The 20917-nt window shown below is 43.0% G+C and overlaps 1 protein-coding gene across 1 annotated transcript in view; it reads left to right on the top strand.

The window, feature by feature from the left end:
* NUP210 (nucleoporin 210) overlaps positions 1–20917 on the top strand; it is a 353934-nt gene that overhangs the window by 218224 nt on the left and 114793 nt on the right. The window contains exons 27-28 of the mRNA XM_077452181.1: positions 5660–5791; positions 20685–20843. Of these exons, the coding sequence (XP_077308307.1) occupies positions 5660–5791; positions 20685–20843 (291 nt within the window). The remainder of the gene's footprint in view (positions 1–5659; positions 5792–20684; positions 20844–20917) is intronic.

Below are 20917 nucleotides of genomic sequence, written 5' to 3'. Positions count from 1 at the left end.
ATAAATACTTGATCCCCTATCAATCAGCAAGATTTCTGGCTCCCAGGTGTCTTCTATACAGGTAATGAGCGGAGGTTAGAAGCACTCTCTTAAAAGGAGTGCTCCTACTTTTAGCTTGTTACCTGTATAAAAGACACCTGTTCACAGAAACAACCAAAAATATTCCAGTCTCTCCACCATGGGCAAGACCAAAGAGCTGTCCAAGGATGTCAGGGACAAGGTTGTAGACCTACACCAGGCTTGAATGGGCTACAAGACCATCACCAAGCAGCTTGGTAAGAGGGTGACAACAGTTGTTGCAATTTTTCACAAATATAAGAAACACAAAATAACTGTTAATCTCCTTTGGTCTGGGGGCTCCATGCATGATCTCACCTAGTGGAGTTTCAATGATCATGAGAGCGGAGAGGAATCCACCTATCCCACAGGGCAAAGTACGAGTAAACCGTATCCACAGGAAAACGACAGTGAGAATCGACAACTATAGGTGGATGTTCTCCAGGACCACCTGTGGTTCTTGTTCCTGGCGACCTGGAAAACCAGCTGGGAGTTGAATAAACCATCGGTTGTACATTACATGTGTTTCAAGAAAACCGATTACTACTTTACTCTTTGACTGAATCTGGAGCTTTTGTTACCTTTTGTAATTGGTTGCTGGATTAATAACATAAGGTTGGTCTATAACACCACAACCAAAACTTCAGCTTCACCAGAGGGAGTTGATATAAGGGTCCCAGGCTTTGGACAGACATATCCATTGGAATTTCTTGTTCCTAGCAAAAGGAGTGAACAATTGGGAACTGTTGATGCTGGTTGAGATCGGATTATCGCTGGGGATCGATTTAGAGCGGCCAATCATAGGAGATCGATCAGCCAATTGGGAGTATCGGGCAGTAATATACAGCACAACTAGGCCTGTAGGGGCTGCTAATTGAGGTGAAAGGCTGGGGGAAATGGTGGGGTGCACCCTGGACTGCACAAATCACAATGGATGCATGAATTGGCTCGTTTTGAACATCTATTGCACTTTAAAGAAGCTTCTAGATGAATTTTTATGAACAAGTTTTTTCCAGTATTTGAAAAGTATCAAGACTTTATTTTAGTTCAGATTTTGGATTCAGAATATTTTTTTTATTTTTTTTCTGTCACAGATTGCACTTTAAGAAAATTCAGCACATTTATAAGTTGGATACACAAATTTGATTATTTGCACAGTATCATATGACCTTTGCACTTTATTGGACCTAGGAACCCTGCAGGGGCCCATCAGTCCGTGGATTTTTTGGCAGAAGCTTTGCTTTTTGCGCAAGATTAAAGATCCTGTGATCTATCAACAGCCAGCTGGCTTTCAGGCTGGATACTCTTATCCTTGTAGTCTCCCCAGCCTGGCCAGCGAGCGTGTGCAGATCAGAGCTCCCCGCTGGGTTGGCCACGACATGCCTCAGCACCAGAGGCGGTCGGTGAGCATAAATGCTCCGAGGCACACATATGACCGGGCTACTGATGTCTGCATCAGTGTGCCGGGCCAGCAGCCACCCCGTACTGATCAGAGAGTGGGTCTGTCTCCCAGCTTTTTGGGACTGGTAAGTACAGCTCTCCCTGTCTCGGTGGGGCTGAGCAGCTGGGCATTCCCTGGGAGGTCCATTCGGGGGTCCCTCACCTCCCTCTCTTCTCTCCCTGTCACTTTCTTCCCTTCCCTGTGGGGGATGCTGCATGGGCTACTGAGCAGGGGCTTTGATCAAGCGTCCCCAGGATGACCTCTTAAGGACCAAAGCGTCCCTGGAACTGCAAGCCTGCAAGCAAAAGTGCTAGCGCTTAAAGGTTTGCCCCCGCCCGCAACATGGGTGGGTGGTTGCCTTCGGGAGTTTGCAGCCCTGTTGTCCTCTCGGCTGTCCGACCAATGGAGTCTTTACAAAGCTATTGGCTCCTGTTTTGTCATTGCTGCGGCAACGTGGGATTGCGATCGTGGGATACCTAGATGATCTCCTCCTGAGAACATCTTCTGCCTCAGAGTTGGAGGAGGATGTGACGATCACCAGACAGACCCTGCAGGAATTTGGGTGGCTGTTGAACCTAAAAAAAAGTCTGTGATCGTACCGACTCAGCGTTTGGAGTACCTAGGCTTACTGCTGGACTCCATGGAAGCTAGAGTGTTTCTCCCTTCAGAGAAGCTGCCGACTCTGAGCCGCGGTAAAAACTGTTGATGAACCACAGGTGGTCGTCGCTACGCTTCTGCATGCGAGTTCTGGGGCAGTATGCCCAGTTTCACACCAGAGTCCTGCAGAAGGAGATTTTGACAAAATGGGACAAATCTTCGTTGTCCCTGGATCGGCAGATTCAGATGAGCCAGTTAGTCAGAGATCCCCTGCTCTGGTGGCTGAGGTCCCCGGCACTTCGTTCCGGGAAGTCATTCCTACCTCTGAAATGGACAGTGATCACAACGGACGCCAGCCTAACCGGCTGGGGTGGAGTGATGGGAATTCAGTTGACCCAGGGCCTCTGGTCGGGATGATGGGAGGTCACTCACATCCTTCAGTGGGCAGAGCGACATGTAGCAGCCCTGTCGGCCATTTACATTCCGGGAGTGGAGAACTGGCAGGGGGACTACCTAAGTCACCAGATGCTGGACCCAGGAGAATGGGCGTTGCATCCGGAGGTGTTCAGGCTACTGTGCCTGCGATGGGGCACACCAGACGTGGATCTTCTGGCCTCCCATCTCAATTGTAAGGTGCCAAGATTCGTGTCCAGAACAAGAGATCCCTTGGCAGACACATCAGACGCGCTGGTGGCTCCGTTGGATCAATACCAGCTGATCTATGCCTTTCCTCCGCTGAAACTGTTGCCACGTCTGCTCCGCAGAGTGGAGGCCGAGGGGATCCCAGTAATACCGATTGCCCCAGATTGGCCTCAGCGTCCTTGGTACGCAGACCTAGTGCGCTTGGTGGCGGACGCCCCTTGGTGACTGCCGTTATGAGAGGACCTTCTGTCTCAAGGTCCAATTCTCCATCCTGCTTTACCATCGCTGGTTTTAACGGCATGGCTATTGAGAGCCAGGTGTTGAGGAACCGAGGTCTTTGGACTCAGTGATTCTAACTATGCTGAGAGCACGGAAGTCTTCGTCTTGCGTCCACGCTCCTTTTCTATATCCAGGATCCTGCTGTTTCTACAGCAAGGAGTAGACCAGAAATTGGCTTTAAGCACATTAAAGGACAAATATCAGCTGTCTTTTTTTATTATTTTTTTTTTTTCAGCGACCCCTGGCATCTCGCTCTCTAGTTAGCACTTTTGTTCAAGGGGTCCGACATGTAGTTCCTCCGGTGCCTCCACTGTTATCCCCTTGGGATCTGAACCTGGTGTTATCGGTGCTTCAAAAACTGCCATTTTCCCTCTATTGACTTTCCCAGAAGGTGGTCTTCCTAGTGAGCATTACTTCGGCCAGGAGGGTTTGGGAACTGGCGGCCTTGTCTTGCAAGTCGCTCTATCTGGTTATCCACAAGGATAAGGTGGTGTTGCGTCCGCAAACTTTTCTGTTGAATGTGGTTTCGGCGTTCCACATCAATGAAGACATTGTGTTACCATCTGTGTCCTAAGCAGACACATTCTAAGGAGGTGGCCCTTCATGCCCTGGACATGGTTCAGGCTCTAAGGGTGTATTTGTCTGCTACGGCTCCCTTTTGGAAGTCAGACTCCTTGTTTGTTTTCTGTGGCTGGTCTGAAAAAAGGCATGGCGGTCTCGTCGGCCACCATTTCCAGGTGGATCAGACAGGTTGTAGTTAAGGCTTACGCCTTGAAGGGGCAGGTGCCCCTCTTTCCGGTCACGGCCCACTCCACAAGGGCAATCGGAACATCTTGGGCCTTCCGACATCAAGCGCCTGTCACTCAAGTGTGTAAAGCGGCGACCAGGTTGTCTGTTCACACTTTTACAAAATTCTACAAGGTAGATGTCAGTGCATCGGCTGATGCCTGTTTTGACCGCAAATTTTTGCAGGTAGCTGCATAATTGCAATTGCACATACATTTTTTTCCTGTTTTCTTTGTAAAAACGCACTGTTGCATTTGTTACCTCAGTTCTGGTACGGTTTGAAGGTAGTGCCTCTCAGTTGAGGAGCACCCTGTTTTTTTGTGGGAAAAAGTTTTATTCCCATACACTGCCGTTTTTATGGGTAAAGTTTATACTAGTTCCCACATACCATGGTGGGTGAAGTTTTTATGTGGTTTTCCCACCCCTCGTTTTGGCACTGCTTGGGGATGTCCCAATGGTCTAAGAGAGGAGCTTTGTCAGTCGGTGAATATGAGAGAAAATAGGATTTTTTTGTACTCACCGTAAAATCCTTTTCTCTGTCACCGACTGACACAGCACCCGCCCCTCCTATTTTTCTCTGTTATACTGCTTGTTGACGTACTGAAGCTGCAAGGCAGGCTGTGGGGTTGTTACTTAAGGGACCGCCCCTTGGGCATAACTAGAAAGTTCTAGTTTTTATATTACATGTTAACATGTCATGCCTAGTCCTCTCCTGAAGGTGGTGTAACAACCCAATGGTCTAAGAGGAGCTGTGTCAGTCTGTGAATTACAGAGAAAGGGATTTTACAGAGTACAAAAAAATCCTATTTTTTCCAAAAAAAGGCGTTTGAAAAATTATTGTGCAAATATCGTGTGAGATAAAAAGTTGCAATGACCATTTTATTCACTAGGGTATCTGCTAAAAAAAAATATATATAATGTTTGGGGTTCTGAGTAATTTTCTTCAACAATGATGATTTTTACATAGGAGAGAAGTGCCAGAATAGGCCCGATATTGAAGTGGTTAAGGTTTAATGTACATGGGGTTGTTTTTACAACCTCTGCTGAATGATTAAACTTGACAGATAGTAACCCATGTTTAAAGCGTGAATTTTGCCACCCTTAGGAGCGTTTGAAAAATAATAATAATAAAAAAATATATAATATTTTTTCTTTCAAAATAGCCAAAAATTTAAAAACACCTGTAACCGAAACACGGCTAAAGGAGCGTTATCGTGTTTGGCGTCTGAACTAATTTTTTTTGCCTTCAAAGAAAAGCCTATAAACGCAACTGCCTAAAAATAACATTAAACAAACCCGTGTACATGTACACATAAGAGAACATTGGATGAGTTCAGGGACAGCTGAAAAAAGCATCCAACTGCCTCTGAACATCCGTTTACCAGCAGCAGTGTACATGAGGCCTTAATGTATAAAATGATAAATTGAGTACTAATTTAGAGCTTTGCAGAGTCACAATTAAGAATGTAGAGTGTGCTAAAAGACAATTCATTTAAAAATAAAAAAAATAAAAATGGACATTAATGACCATTATATTAATAAAAAAACATAATTCACTTTGCAGGGCAGGATTTATTTTGCTTGTTCAATGTATTAAATAAATATGAAAGTAGCATGCAACATTTTTGGCTAAAACTCTGACATGGAGTTGTAAACATTTTTTGCCTCTCTAATAATTTAAAATATTTTGTGCTGCTATGTATTTATTTCACAGGTGCCTGCTATCTTTGATTTATAGGCTAGTTTTTAGTTCTACTATCTTATGTATTTTTTTATGTACTATTGTGTGCTTGTGCACATTAAAATGTTATGCATCCATAATTAGTTTTCATAATACAATGTTTTCATTCACAACAGATGCCTGTTTATGTAATGGGAATATCTAGCAACCAGACACCTTTTACATTTGGTAATGCTGTTCCTGGGCTTGTTTTCTACTGGTCTGTAGTAAAGCGGGATATTATAGAGGTGAAAAGCCGACATGACGAGGTGAGGTTCTTTTACCTGCTTGCTAAATAACTGCAGTATTAAACATGTTTGTTTGCTGTAGGAACACCTCCCAATTCTCCGAAACTTACCTACAAATGTTCAGGGTCCTTTATTATCTCTTCAGTTCAGAAACACCCTGAAGTAAGTGGAGTATGCAAGACTGAGCTGAGATCTATAACTGCAGGTTGAAAATGAAAGCTACAATCCAATTACTTTAGTCCATTTTGTATATAGTAAATCAGTAAGTTGGCACCAGGAGTATTGAGAATTAGTGTAATATAAAGCCTGTTCACTACTCTGATGCTGCTTGCTTTAAAGGGTTTGTAAACCTCGGACATGAAATATGAACGACTTGACTCAATTAAAAACACGAAGTGTAATTTCTGTCTGCTTCTTCATTCCTCTATCTGCTAAATCACTTCTGACATGTTTATTCCTTTTCATTTTTCATTTTATTATTTTCCTCTTTTGTTATAATTCTTTGTTTATATTTATTTTTGTTTTTAATTTACCTATGTTTGTGTAGCGGGGATATATTTGTTTATTAACGTGGTTATGCATATGTCAATGTTAAATCTGTGGACATTGCGATGGCTCTGTGTTTGGAGCCATCTACTGACAATATCTGGTAATGCACAGACATGGTGATAATAAGCACAAAGACTTTCATAGGAAGTACTGTTTGTTTTGATAAGAGGTTTGACCTTTGCTACCCAAGAGTCTGCGTAACCTACCCATGAACACTCGGATATGCAGTGCATGCTGGGGAGGGGATAAAAGGGATTGCAGCGGCCATATTTGGTCTCTTGGGACCACGCTGCCTGCCTGTGCTGAACTGTGAGGAGCTTCCTCGGATACATAGGCAGACAGTCACCGCGGATTGCAAACCGCACTGTTTGCAAGGTGACTTGACGGAGCCTGAGAGCGGGTGATCGGATTGACGAGGTTCGGAGACGCTTGTCGGAGTAGCAGAGGACCGGATCCAGTCAGCGGAGCATTTGACCCAGTCTAAGCTGAAGCAAGCTACAGTTACCGGACCCAAGTCATCATCCAGAACTCTGATCCAGTTGGTGAGTGGGTTACGGCCCACCATCATTTATTATTGCACGCCCTTAGACTCACTCATAGGCCATGCTGGAATCTGTTGTTCCACGGAAGAATAACTGAGCAACTGACATTTAGTAGGCTGGAGGCGTAGTTCACTTTAGCGCCCAAGTGGGATTACAAGTTCTTGGAACTATACCTGGAGCATTTTAAGTTAACTTTCCCACCTACCCCTTTGGATTACAAATACCCGAGGAACCACTCACACTAGCGAAGAAAGAAGATAAAGCAGAAAGTACTTTAAGTGAGGCCTCACGTAAAACTTTAACCACCTCAATACAGTGCACTTACACCCCCTTCCTGACCAATTTTCAGCTTTCAGCGCTCTCACAGTTTGAATGACAATTACTCAGTCATGCAACACTGTACCCATATGAAACTTGCGTCCTTTTTTCCCACACAAATAGAGCTTTCTTTTAGTGGTATTTAATCACTAGTGGATTCTTTATTTTTTGTGCTATAAATAAAAAAAAATAAAAAATTTTGTGGCAAAAAATTCCTTTTTCTTTGTCATAAAAGTTTGCTAATTAGTCATTTTTCTTCATAAATTTTGGCCACAATTTATACTGCTACATATCTTTGGTAAAAAATAATCCACATTAGTGTATATTATTTGGTCTTTGTGAAAGTTAGTCTACAAACTATGGTGCCAATCACTGAAAATTGATCACATCTAATCAAGCCTTCAGTACATCAGGTGTATCCCATTTCTTGAGACACTAACAAGTCAGGAATGTACAAATACAACCCAAATTACCTGTTTTTGGAAAGTAGACTTTCCAAGGTATTAAGTAGCATGGAGAGTTTTTTTTAAGTTGTCATTTTTTTTCCCACAATTCTTTGCAAAATTAAGATTTTTTTTTTTGTTTACAAAATTGTCATATCAGGTTATTTCTCACACACAGCGTATGCATACAACAAATTACACCCCAAAATACATTCTGCTACTCTTGCCGAGTATGGCGATACCACATAGACTTTTACACAGCATGGCCACATTCAGAGCACCAACATTGAAGTGGCACCTTTAGGCGTTCTACAAGCAAAAATGACATCTCATTTCACAGCCACCTATTACACTTTTGAAGGCCCTGGAGTACCAGGACAATGGAATTGCCCATAAAATTACCCCATTTTGGAAAGCAAACACCCCAACGTATAATCTGCGAGACATAATGAGTCTTTTGAAGGGTTAATTTTTTTTCCAGAAGTTTTCAGAAAATGTGGAAAAAAATTAATGCCTTTTTTTTTTTTTTTAACACAAAGTTGTCAATTTATAAGAGATTTCTAACACATAGCATGTATATTGCAAAAAATGAAACCCCAGATTACATTCTGCTACTCCTCCCGAGTATGGCGATACCACATGTGTAGGACTTTTACACAGCCTGGTCACATAGAGAGGCCGAACATTGAAGTAGTATCATTTGAAGGCCGGCGGTCAGCAACTGGTTAAGTAGCGGGAGCTCCCAGGTTTAGATAATAACATACATATATGTCGCTTACTGTATTTGATTGTTGGTTAATACTGTGCGGACATTCTACGTTGGGACGACAGTGCAGTTCACCTATTTGTTATACTTCCAGTAAAGGTATTTCTGGTTAGGAGTACAATTGTGTGGCGTACTGTTTTCCCCACCAGGTGGACCCAGAGTATCCTGAGGGATCGATACAGGTACCGTATTTTCCGGCGTATAAGACGACTTTTTAACCCATTAAAATCTTCTCAAAAGTCGGGGGTCGTCTTATACGCCGGGTGTCGTCTTATAGGGCGTACTGGAAACCTCTGGTTGCCGCGGAGGGAGCTCCAAAATGCCGTGGCCGCCGTCGCATCCGCCCTGTATGCAAGATACAAGCTGCAGGTGTCTGGGATGCCCAGAAAAAAAAGACATACAGCGGCCAGACAAGTGAAAGGGGCGTGTTTTGCAGTAGTCTTGTAGACAGGGAGGGCTGGGCAGGCAGGGAGAGCTGACCAATCAGAATATCACTTGTTTACAACAACCAGCAAATCGCTGGTAAAGTGGCTGTTATACCGCATACAGTACAGCACCAGTATCTACCGGTATACCTGTACATACAGTGCACCAGTATCTATACCTGTACAGTACAGCACCAGTATCTATACCTGTACAGTACAGCACCAGTATCTATACCTGTACAGTACAGCACCAGTATCTATACCTGTACAGTACAGCACCAGTATCTATACCTGTACAGTACAGCACCAGTATCTATACCTGTACAGTACAGCACCAGTATCTATACCTGTACAGTACAGCACCAGTATCTATACCTGTACAGTACAGCACCAGTATCTCTATACCTGTACAGCACCAGTACCGTACATACCATACAGTACAGTATACAAATGTCCAGCAGTCAAAACCCCACCATGTCTCCACCAGCAAAAAGAAAGAAATATGAAGCAGACATGGTGAATGAGCATCGCCAAAACGGTTATGTAGTGACATAAAATAAGTTTCTTTGCACTTCAGTGGGCCAAATCTAACCCAGATCACAGCAACAGATTTAAGGCCACTGTATCCTGCTGTACTATATTCATGGGAAGGCATAATATGGTACTGAGGCAAAAGACGAAAATTGCCCAAAAATGGCCTGCAGATCTTGAGAGCAAATAGCAAGTAAATAGTTTCCATCAATACATTATACAACAGTGCACTAAACATGGCTGTGCGCTAAGTAGTATTGGAAATATGGATGAAACTCCATTGAATTTTGATTATAGTTGGAAATAAAACTGTCCATCAAAAAGGTGAAAAAACTATTTTAATTAAAACCGGACATGAGAACTCCAGTTTTACAGTGGTACTAGGATGCATAGCTGATGGCGCCAAACTGAGAGCAATGATTATTTTTAAAAGAAAAACAATGCCGAAACTCAAGTTCCCTGTTGGTTGTTTTGTACATGTGAATGAAAAAGGCTGGATGGATGAAGGGGTAAAGCTATGGCCTGATAATGTATGGAGCAGGCGACCAGGGCGACTTATTCAAAAACGTAGTCTACTGGTGTGGGATATGTTCAGGGCTCATTTAACTCCCAGCACCAAGCAAAGGCTTGCAAGACTAAACACAGATGCGGCAGTTTTTCTTGGAGGATTGACATCGTTGGTACAGCCACTGGATGTGGGCCTAAACAAGCCATTTAAAGACCGCATTCGAGAACAGTGGAATGAATGGATGGTTAGCGGCGAAAAGTCATTTACAAAAGGAGGAAACATGCGTGCGCCACAGTTGGATGTTTTGTGCTAGTTTGTCATAAAAGCCTGGAATGATATTGATGCAGAAACAGTAAATCAAGTCTTTCAAGAAGTGTGGCATATCAAAGTAATTCGATGGTATGGAGGATGACTACTTATGGCAAGAAGAGGAAGCTGAAGCTGAGACCACACCATCTGATACGGAATTCGATCCATATGACGACTGCCTTACAAATGTATCACAAGAGGTCATTGATTTACTTATGATATCAGATGACGAACAGGAGGATTTTGTAGACTTTTAAAGGGAAACTGTCACGCCAGCAAAACCGGTAAAAATACCGTAGCTTGCAGTTAGGATGGGTGTTGCTAACTCGCCAGGGACTTGCCTGACACTTGCTTTCTCTCTATTGTTTATCTTACTCTTTTATAATCATCAGTTCCAGTTTGGTTGACAGCTTAGAAAACAAACCGCATTGTAGCTCCCATGGGTTTATTGTCTTATCCTTCCTTTCAGCTTTAGAGTGAATTAGGAAAAGTTTAATCCACTTGCACGGTTTTATGTTTACATGTTTGATGAAAAACAGCCTTATGTTTATAAGTGACAATTTTCCTGCTAAGTACCTGCATGACATAAGCATTTGAATTAAAATTACCATATTGAAATCAAATCTAATGTTTTTTTAATTTTTGTTTGGTGTGCGTTGGAAGAGGGGTAGTCTTATACGGCGGGTATATCCAAAACTCTATATTGCAACTGGAAAAGTTGGGGGTCGTCTTATATGCCCAGTTGTCTTATACGCCAGAAAATACGGTACTTTATACTGTTTCATATTGTACTATATTATTATTGCATCACAGCTGTGTCAAGGGGACAGAGTTATGTTAAAGGGGGCTTTCTCAGAAGAGTGCAGGCCCAACTCAAACTAGCAGCTACTTCGGGGGTCTGTGCTACATTTTATAAAAATGTATCCATTGTCTGTTCTATAACTCTTTCAATGATTGCGGACTACTATGTAACTTATGTTGTAAATGATCAAATGCTTTTGGAGGTTATACAGTGCCTTGCGAACGTATTCGGCCCCCTTGAACTTTTCAACCTTTTGCCACATTTCAGGCTTCAAACATAAAGATATAACATTTTTATTTTTTGTGAAGAATCACCAACAAGTGGGACACAATTGTGAAGTGGAACGAAATCTATTGGATATTTTAAACTTTTTTAGCAAATAAAAAACTGAAAAGTGGTGCGTGCAAAATTATTCGGCCCCTTTACTTTCAGTGCAGCAAACTCACTCCAGAAGTTCAGCGAGGATCTCTGAATGATCCAGTGTTGTCCTAAATGATGGTGATAAATAGAATCCACCTGTGTGTAATCAAGTCTCTTTCAGCTTAGACAAGGAGAAGACTGATCAGAAATGCAGCCAAAAGGCCCATGATCACTCTGGATGAACTGCAGAGAACTACAGCTGAGGTGGGAGAGTCTGTCCATAGGACAACAATCAGTCGTACACTGCACAAATCTGGCCTTTATGGAAGAGTGGCAAGAAGAAAGCCATTTCTCAAAGATATCCATAAAAAGTCCCGTCTAAAGTTTGCCACAAGCCACCTGGGAGACACACCAAACATGTGGAAGAAGGTGCTCTGGTCAGATGAAACCAAAATCCAACTTTTTGCCCACAATGCAAAACAATGTTTGGCGTAAAAGCAACACAGCTCATCACCCTCAACACACCATCCCCACTGTCAAACATGGTGGTGGCAGCATCATGGTTTGGGCCTGCTTTTCTTCAGCAGGGACAGGGAAGATGGTTAAAATTGAGGGGAAGATGGATGCAGCCAAATACAGGACCATTCTGGATGAAAACCTGTTGGAGTCTGCAAAAGACCTGAAACTGGGATGGAGATTTATCTTCCAACAAGACAATGATCCCAAACATACAGCAAAATCTACAAAGGAATGGTTCACAAATAAACGTATCCAGGTGTTAGAATGGCCAAGTCAAAGTCCAGACCTGAATCCAATCGAGAATCTGTGGAAAGAGCTGAAAACTGCTGTTCACAAACGCTCTCCATCCAACCTCACTGAGCTCGAGCTGTTTTGCAAGGAAGAATGGGCAAGAATTTCAGTCTCTCGATGTGCAAAGTTGATAGAGACATACCCCAAGCGACTTGCAGCTGTAATCTCAGCAAAAGGTGGCTCTACAAAGTATTAACGCAAGGGGGCCGAATAATTTTGCACGCCCCACTTTTCATTTTTTTATTAGTTAAAAAAGTTTAAAAAATCCAATAGATTTCGTTCCACTTCACAATTGTGTCCCACTTGTTGGTGATTCTTCACAAAAAATAAAAATTTTATATCTTTATGTTTGAAGCCTGAAATGTGGCAAAAGGTTGAAAAGTTCAAGGGGCCGAATACTTTCGCAAGGCACTGTATACCCATTTAGTTGTATGTTAGATTATACAACATGAATAAGAAGCATTTCCCAGTCACTTGACTTCCTTTTGTGCTTCATATAAAGTCCCACCACTTGCTCTCGATTTTAATGAAAGATGGGGATGGAGGCAGTTAACTTTTTGGTTCCTGCCTCATTTAAAGTCCCAAAATTCCTTTTCTTCTCATTATACACTTCTGACAAGTGTTTTCCTGATGCCAAAAGAAAAAATGGGAGGCAGTATAACAAGAGGTGACCCTAATCTTCCACCCCTTATGCACTCACTAGAAATATGCCATATTAATGCATAAAATAACTCTCTAAAGCTGGAAGGGATAATCCATCGTGTGAAATTGAAGATAGGTGACATCATTCCTCCGTTTATGCACTCACCAGAAGTATACTATGTAAACGCACCAAATCTCTACCACAACATTCCACGAGGACTGTGCACTCCACGTTATAGGACACATCAATATGGTTGAAAGCTGTATAGAAAAGTTCACCATATGGACCAAGAATGAAAGATGTTCGTCGTCCTGTTAAACTTGAAGTTGCATAATAGGTGAGGTTGAAAATAGACTCTTGAGAGCAGGAAAGTGCAAAGCTACATATTTTCATTTCATTGCAGTTTGCCTTAAGAGGCTCTGATTTATGTTTGGCGAGTTCCCGTCTGCGATATAGCCGAATGTGGGCCGCATGTGTGCTGAGTGTGTGTGTGTGTGTGCAAGTGAGCCCGGGCTGCTATGTTTTTCACTTTTATTGTGACAATGTTGTCATGATTTCTTAATATTTGTGAGGATTTTATGGTTCTTGTGGCTAATAGCCATACATTATTGGAATTGTGTCTCTTTTCTAATAAACCTTGTATCTATGCCGTTGTGAGTTCCCTATTGAAGCTCCTTTACAAGGCTGCTTGGCTTGTTTTATTTTCTTTGCATATTCTATTTGGCTTTGGGAACCCCAACCTACTAAGTTGTCAGCAAAATACATACCATCTAAACTTTCAGTGTTAGGGAAAATATTTCATCATTTAATTTTGACATGTCCAAAAGATGTTTTTCCGCCGAGGAGGTGTACCAAATACTTACGTGGCCGACGAGAGCAACAGGGGAGCTCTTTTTTGGATTCCTTTCAAATTTGGATTCTTGGTGACGTAAGTTATGAGCCAGTCCTCAGTAGTGGAACACTGACAGACTCAGAAGAGGAAGATATTCTGCCTGCCAAACGAAGGCGTTCTGGTGAGGCGGCAGTGCCATCCACCAGCACCGCAGTACCTCAGCAAGAAAGACAAAGTATCAGTAGGGTGTCGCCTCAGCCCCAAAGGTTTAGGACCCATGCCAGCCTTCCCTATGTCCTTCAGAACCCCTTGTGGCTTCCTCCTAATTCAGGAGAAGTGAACATTCCCCCTTTCATTGCCCAGCCAGGAGTCCAGGTGAACAGAGAATTTTTTCCCCAATCAATTTCTTTGCTTTCATTTTTATGGAGGACGTGTTAGCATAAATCGTGGCCCAGTGCAACTTGTATGTACAATAGTTTATTTTGAATAATCCAACACCCTATTATGCCCATCCCTATGAGCGGAGAGACCTAACACTGGAGGATTTGAAGGTTTTTTTGGGCCTCACATTTTGTATGGGACTCCCCAAAAAAAGAATTGCGTTCCTATTGGTCAACCCACCCCATCCACCACATGCCGATCTCTGTGGTAATGCCCAGAGCCAAATCTCTCATGATCATGAGGTTCCTACATTTCAATGATAATTTGGGTCATTGACTGGCTTTACAAAATTAAGCCTACTACTAAATTATTTTTCAGAAAGATTTCCTAGTTTACCCCAGACCAATATGTGTGGATGAGTCCCTTGTCAAATTTAGCGGCAGGCTTAAAACCAAGCAATTTATCCCCAGCAAAAGGGCCCGCTATGGGGTGAAGGTATACAAATTGTGACCAAGCCACAGGGTACACTTATGCCTTCATAGTGTACGAAGGGAAGGACACCCAGCTGCATCCCCCTAATTGCCAGACTACTTGGGATCAAGTGGGAAAGTTGTTTTGGATCTCATATACCTCTTACTGGAGAAAGGCTACCACTTGTCAGTGGCGCCCCCCCCCCCCCCTGTAGAAACCCCAAAAAGTTTTTTTTTTTTAAACTGCCACTTTAAGAAAAAAAATTCCCCCCCCAAAAAAATGTAATTTAACTAAGTGCACTGTGTCCGGGCGCAGTGCACTATATGGGAAGCGCCACGTCGATGCAATCACGAGATTGCAGACGTGGCGCTTCATTTGCGGTATTTTAACTCGCCTTGTGGCGCAATGCAAAAATGTAAGGTGTGTATCAGTGGAGGAGTCAGAAGAGATGCCTCTTATTGTCCCCAGTGTCCTTCCCAACCAGGCCTCTGCATAGGTGACTGTTCCCACCAATACCATACTTCAGTGAATTATTAGTGAAGTATGGTAAATGTAATGCTCAGTTCCTGCCACTACCTGCTCTTTAACCGAGTCTGGACTGTTGTTCGACCATGCTTCTGCCTAACAATTCTGTATATACCTCTGTATATGCCAGATCCGGAACTGACCTTGGACTGTTTGACCATGTTTTTTTGCCTGCCTCTTGGACTGATCTTCTATCCTGCTACTGGATTAGTGGGATTCAACACAGGGGTCTCGCATATATGTGAGGGGCTCCAGAATAGTTTTTCTGGATGAAGAAAAATATTTTTTTGTTTTCTCATTCCTAGATTAGGCTCTGGAGACTCTGAGGCTTCAAAGAGATTTGGGTGGGAGAAGCCTCTACCCCTGTCCCCATTCTGTCCTGAATGAGGCCCTACTTCTGCCTGTAGGACTTGTTGCCACCATGCCTCTGCCTGTCGCACTGACCATACCACATGGACCATGTTCCTGCCTACTACCAAGACCAATATTTTTGGCACTGCTGATGATATCTGACTTCATAACCCTGGACTGTATATGGACAGTATCACTGCCTGCTGCCTGGACAATTGTTTGCTGTTGCTGACCAAGTCTTTGCCTGCTGCCTTGACCAGTGCTATACTGTGAACTGCACTACTAAAACCAGAGGTAATCTTTTGTTTACACTTTGCGCAGCATAATGTATTTTGGGGTGTAATTCTTGGTATGTGCATGCTAGGTGTTCCTTGCATGTTGGATCTCTGTATGTCACCAGGCTGTGTAAGTCTCACACATTTGGTATCGGCATACTCAGGAGTGACAATGTATTTTGGGGAAGTTTGTTTAGGGGATTAGAGTTTTCATTTTTTTTTACCAAATTTTCCAAAAACGTCTGGAAAAAAGAACCGTTCAAAAGACTCATTATGCCTCCTAGATTATACATTGGGGTGCTTTCTTTCCAAAATTGGCTCTAATAGGTAATCGACAAGTTAGATGTGTAATTTATGTTCCTAGAACACCTGATGGTGCTCCCTGCACGTTGGACCTTTGTATGTGGCCAGGCAGTGAAAAAGTCCCTCACATGTATCTTAATGCTCAGGAGGAGTAGCAGAATGTATTTTGGGGTGTAATTTGTGGTATGCACATGCCATGTGACAGAAATAAGTTATTACAATGACAATTTTGTGGAAACATTTTTTTAAAATCCTAATTTTCAAAGAATTGTGGGAAAAAATGACAACTTCAAAAACTCACCATGGCTTTTACTAAATATTTTGGAATGTCTACTTTCCAAAAAAGATCATTTGGGGGGCATTTGTACTTTCCTGCCTTGTTAGGGTCTCAAGAAATGAGATAGGCCGCCAGTACGTCAGATGTGATACATTTTTTGATTTGCACCATAGCTTGTAGACTCTCTAACTTTCATACAGACCACATAATATCCACTAATTTGGGTTATTTTTTTACCAAAGATGTAGCAGTATAAATTGTGGCCAAAATTTATGAAGACTTTATTTTATTTTTTTCATGATTTCCAGTCTTTCCATTTATATCACAAAAAATAACCCAGAGCTGATAAAATACCACCAAAAGAAAGCTCTATTTGTATAAAAAAAAAGGCCAAAAAAGTAAAGGGTAATTGTCATTCAAAGTGAGAGCATTGAAAGCTGAAAATTGGTCTGGGCAGGAGGGGGGTTTAAGTGCCCAGTAAGCAAGTGGTTAAAAATTGTGCAACAATCAATTTAGTAATAAGTTTTGCCTAAAGGTCTAAGGGAGTAAGGGAAGATGTATAACCACTGTTGATTAAATTTGTTGCCATATGTGCCCAATTGGGGAGATTTACCTTTTACTTCCTGTCTCCTTTTACACTGCTGGTGTTTTTCAGGCGCTACAGTGCTAAAAATAGCACCAGAAAAAAGCGGCTCCATTCACTCCAGTGTGAAAGCCCAAGAGCTTTCACACTGCAGCAGTGCGCTGGCAGGGTGTCAGAAAAATTCCTGCCAGCAGCTTCTTTGGAGCAGTGAATTCATCGCTCCTCCACAGCTGCTCCCCATTGAGATCAATGGAGCAGCACTGCAATACCGCTGTCAAAACGCTGCTCTGGCGGCGTTTTGCTGGCAGATTTAAACCCCCCTCCCGCTAGCAGCTGACTAGCGCCGCTAAAACGACGGTAAAGCGGCGCTAAAAATAGTGCCGCTTTACCTCTGATGGCTTTCTCCCGAAAGTGGGGACAGGGTACATGTCAGACAGGTATTCGCTCCCCCGAAAGGTGCAAAACGTGGTACCGGAGGGGGCAGATCAGTTCCACTTTTGGGTGGAACGCAGCTTTAAGGGAAATCCTTGGGGTCCCCCAGGCCACCAGAACTAGTGTCTCCATTGGATTTGGGATTTTCTTTTACTTTCAATTGTAACAGTAAACAGGACAAATAGAGTGAATCCCCTTAACGGGGCACAGACAGCAATAAAAACTGACGGGGGTTCTAATCCCTCTTCACTCTGTCAATAAAGAATGTTTTGCCTTTTTAGATACAGTGGGGCAAAAAAGTATTTGGTCAGCCACCAATTGTGCAAGTTCTCCCACTTAAAAAGATGAGAGAGGCCTGTAATTGTCATCATAGGTATACCTCAACTATGAGAGACAAAATGTGGAAACAAATCCAGACAATCACATCTTACTCACTTCTTACGAAGCCACTCCTTTGTTGCCTGGGTGGGAGTTTGGGATCATTGTCATGCTGAAAGACCCAGCCACGTTTAATCTTCAATGCCCTTGCTGATGGGAGGAGGTTTGCACTCAATCTCACGATACATAGCCCCATTCATTCTTTCATGTACATGGATCAGTCATCCTGTTCCCTTTGCAGAGAAACAGCCCAAAAGCATGTTGTTGCCACCCCCATGCTTCACAGTAGGTATGGTGTTCTTTGGTTGCAACTCGGCATTCTCTCTCTTCCAAACACGACGAGTTGTTTCTCTATCAAACAGTTCTACTTTGGTTTCATATGACCATATGACATTCTCTCCAACCCTCTTCTGGATCATCCAAATGCTCTCCAGCAAACCTCAGACGGCCCCGGACATGTATGGCTTAAACAGGGGGACATGTCTGGCACTGCAGGATCTGAATCCCTGGCGGCGTAGTGTGTTCCTGATGGTAGCCTTTGTTACATTGGTCCCAGCTTTTTGCAGGTCATTCACTAGGTCCCCCCATGTGTTTCTGGGATTTTTGCTCAGTTATTGTGATCATTTTGACCCCACGGGGTGAGATCTTGCGTGGAGCCCCAGATCCACAAGGGAGATTATCAGTGGTCTTGTATATCTTCCATTTTCTAATTATTGCTCCCACAGTTGATTTCTTCACACCAAGCTGCTTGCCTATTGCAGATTCAGTCTTCCCGCCTGGTGCAGGTCTACGATTTTGTTTCTGGTGCCATTCGACAGCTCTTTGGTCTTCACCATAGTGGAGTTTGGAGTGTGACTATTTGAGGTTGTGGACAGGTGTCTTTTTTTTTTTTTTTTTATACTGATAAGTTTAAACAGGTGCCCTTAATACACGTAATGGGTGGAGGACAGAGGAGCCTCTTAAAGAAGAAGATACTGGTCTGTGAGAGACAGAAAACTTGTTTGTTTGTAGGTGACCAAATAGTTATATTCCACCATAATTTGCAAATAAATTCTTTCAAAAATCAGACAACGGGATTGTCTGGATTTGTTTCCACATTTTGTCTCTCATAGTTGAGGTATACCTATGATGACAATTACAGGCCTCTCATCTTTTTAAGTGGGAGAACTTGCACAATTGGTGGCTGACTAAATACTTTTTTGCCCCACTGTATAAATATTTAGTCCTTTTTTTCATAGAGTACATACACTTCAAGAAACCCTGTATTCCACCCACAGCCCTGCACTCTGTACCTGTTAGTCTTTCTCAACCTTTTCAACACAGAGGAACCCTTGAGTCTTGGGGAACCCCTGCTAAAAATTAGAAAGCTACAACTCATGATACAATAGTGTGATGGTCAGTGGGAAGAATGGTCCTTACACTTGTGGTCATTGGGAAGAATTACCTCCTTTACAGATAGCTAAAAAGATCAGTGGGAACTTATCTGAAAAGCAGAAATTGCCCAATGCTGAAGGAACCCCTAGATACCTTTTGGAGGAACTCTAGGGTTCCGCGGAACCCTGATTGAGAATCCCTGCCCTATGTGCAAGACAGTAATGCTATATCAGCCACTTTTGAAAGATGGTATCTGGGTTTGCAGAGGCATTCGGTGCGCACAAATTGGATTAATTGTAGGAGAGGAGATTGTGGTGATCCCCCTGCACTTCCTCCAATCGGAGTGCTTTACATTAATTGAAAAGCAAGTGTAGCGCCGGCTCATGACAAGCATACGCTATGTGTGTTTGAAAATTAATATTCCGTTAATATTCCTAAAACCACAGTTGGGTTTTAGGGCTAATTTTGCTAAATTATGGTGTCAGTACCAGTCTAGGTGGATTGCACTGAGTTCTCCTTGGCTGCAGGTGTCACTGTCGCCGCCGGCAAGTATGAGAACGCAGTTTAGCTGGGCGTATTGAGTGCCATTCTTTTCTCGAAACCAGCCCAGTGGGAATGTTTTCCTGCTGTGCATTCTGGGAGGTGGCATTTAAGGTACTGCGATCACGTGTTTCAGGGTTCCGGTCCAGAAGATATTTTCTGTCTGTTTGGTCCTGGTCCTCCTGACCAGCCCTCGTGGCTCTCCTGGCATTGAGTGCGGATCCATGCAATTTCAAGCCTCGGGACTGGACAGCCCGAGGCGAAGCAACGGCAGGGATAGGCCTGAATGGATATGAGGCCCTAATGATCCAAAGGTGGATACGGTGACGTCTCATCTAAGGAGAGGCCCAGCAACTGGAGAAGCAACCAGGGCAGGACTCTTCAGGAGAAGGCCATGCGTAAGGCTGGTTTCTCTGAAGGAGCCTGGAGGCTCGGTTGAAGGACACTTTATGGATCCGCATTCGTATGGTATTGCCGGACGGGCTGAGAGACACTGGTACCGTATGATGGTTCTCTAAATTTGTCTACATCCCTCAGTTATGTCCAAGTCTGTGGCAGAGACTTTTCCTCAAGTGTTCTATATCAATGTCTGTGGCAGAGACCTACCGGCTGCTAGGCCTAGTGGGAGGAGGTCTATCCGGAGGTTGTAAGAATCCAGCTGTGAAATGGTAATTCTCTGGATTTTTCTAGAAGAGACTTTCTATTTTTGTAGTCCAAAAAGTACCTGAACTTTCCTCTTAACCCTCTATTCTACATTAAGAGACTGTGTTATCTTCTAAATAAATAACCCAAAAGAAGATCCAGTGTCAGTTTCTGCATTTCTTTGGGCCATCTACCACGGGAACCCCTAGACGGAGGCGAGGTCAAGAAGTTAACGGTAAGCCCAATAAAACCAGCAGCTCCTTCGGGGGTCAGTGCTACACAAGCAAGGCTTTTTATGAAAGGAGGAGGTGCTATTTGAGCAACCCACAGTTATCTGTGTTCTATAGCCAGAAATACAAGTTCTAGCAGCAGCCTGAGTTGAGTAAAATGTAATGAATTCAGCAGCTAAAAATGGGGCAAACATCATTAGAGCTAACTCTTTTTTTTTTTTTTTCTTTGCAAATGGGCAAAAATTATTTTTGCACGTACTTTACCTTAGCGTCATAACAGCTGAAATGTTTTTACCTTTGTGGCTCTCTCATAGGTGTCCGTTGAGCTTCCAGGACAGTACAACTTTGCCATGAATGTGTATGCCAAAATGAGAGGAAAAACTGGACTCAAAGTGACTGTTCGAGTCACTGACCCACTGGCAAAGCAGTTCTATGGCCAGGCACATGAACTCTCTGATGAGATTCAGATTCAGGTATATTTTTATATTTTATAGTCCACATTGTTTTATTCTCAACCAGTAGTGTGCTAGATTCATTATTATTGTTC

This window comes from Lithobates pipiens, unplaced genomic scaffold (assembly GCF_037356315.1).
Source record: "Lithobates pipiens isolate NorthernLeopardFrog02 unplaced genomic scaffold, aLitPip1_a1.2 Scaffold_23, whole genome shotgun sequence".
Taxonomy (NCBI): Eukaryota; Metazoa; Chordata; class Amphibia; order Anura; family Ranidae; genus Lithobates; species Lithobates pipiens.
Note: the sequence above shows the minus strand (reverse complement) of the source record. Positions and strands in the feature narration are given on the sequence as shown.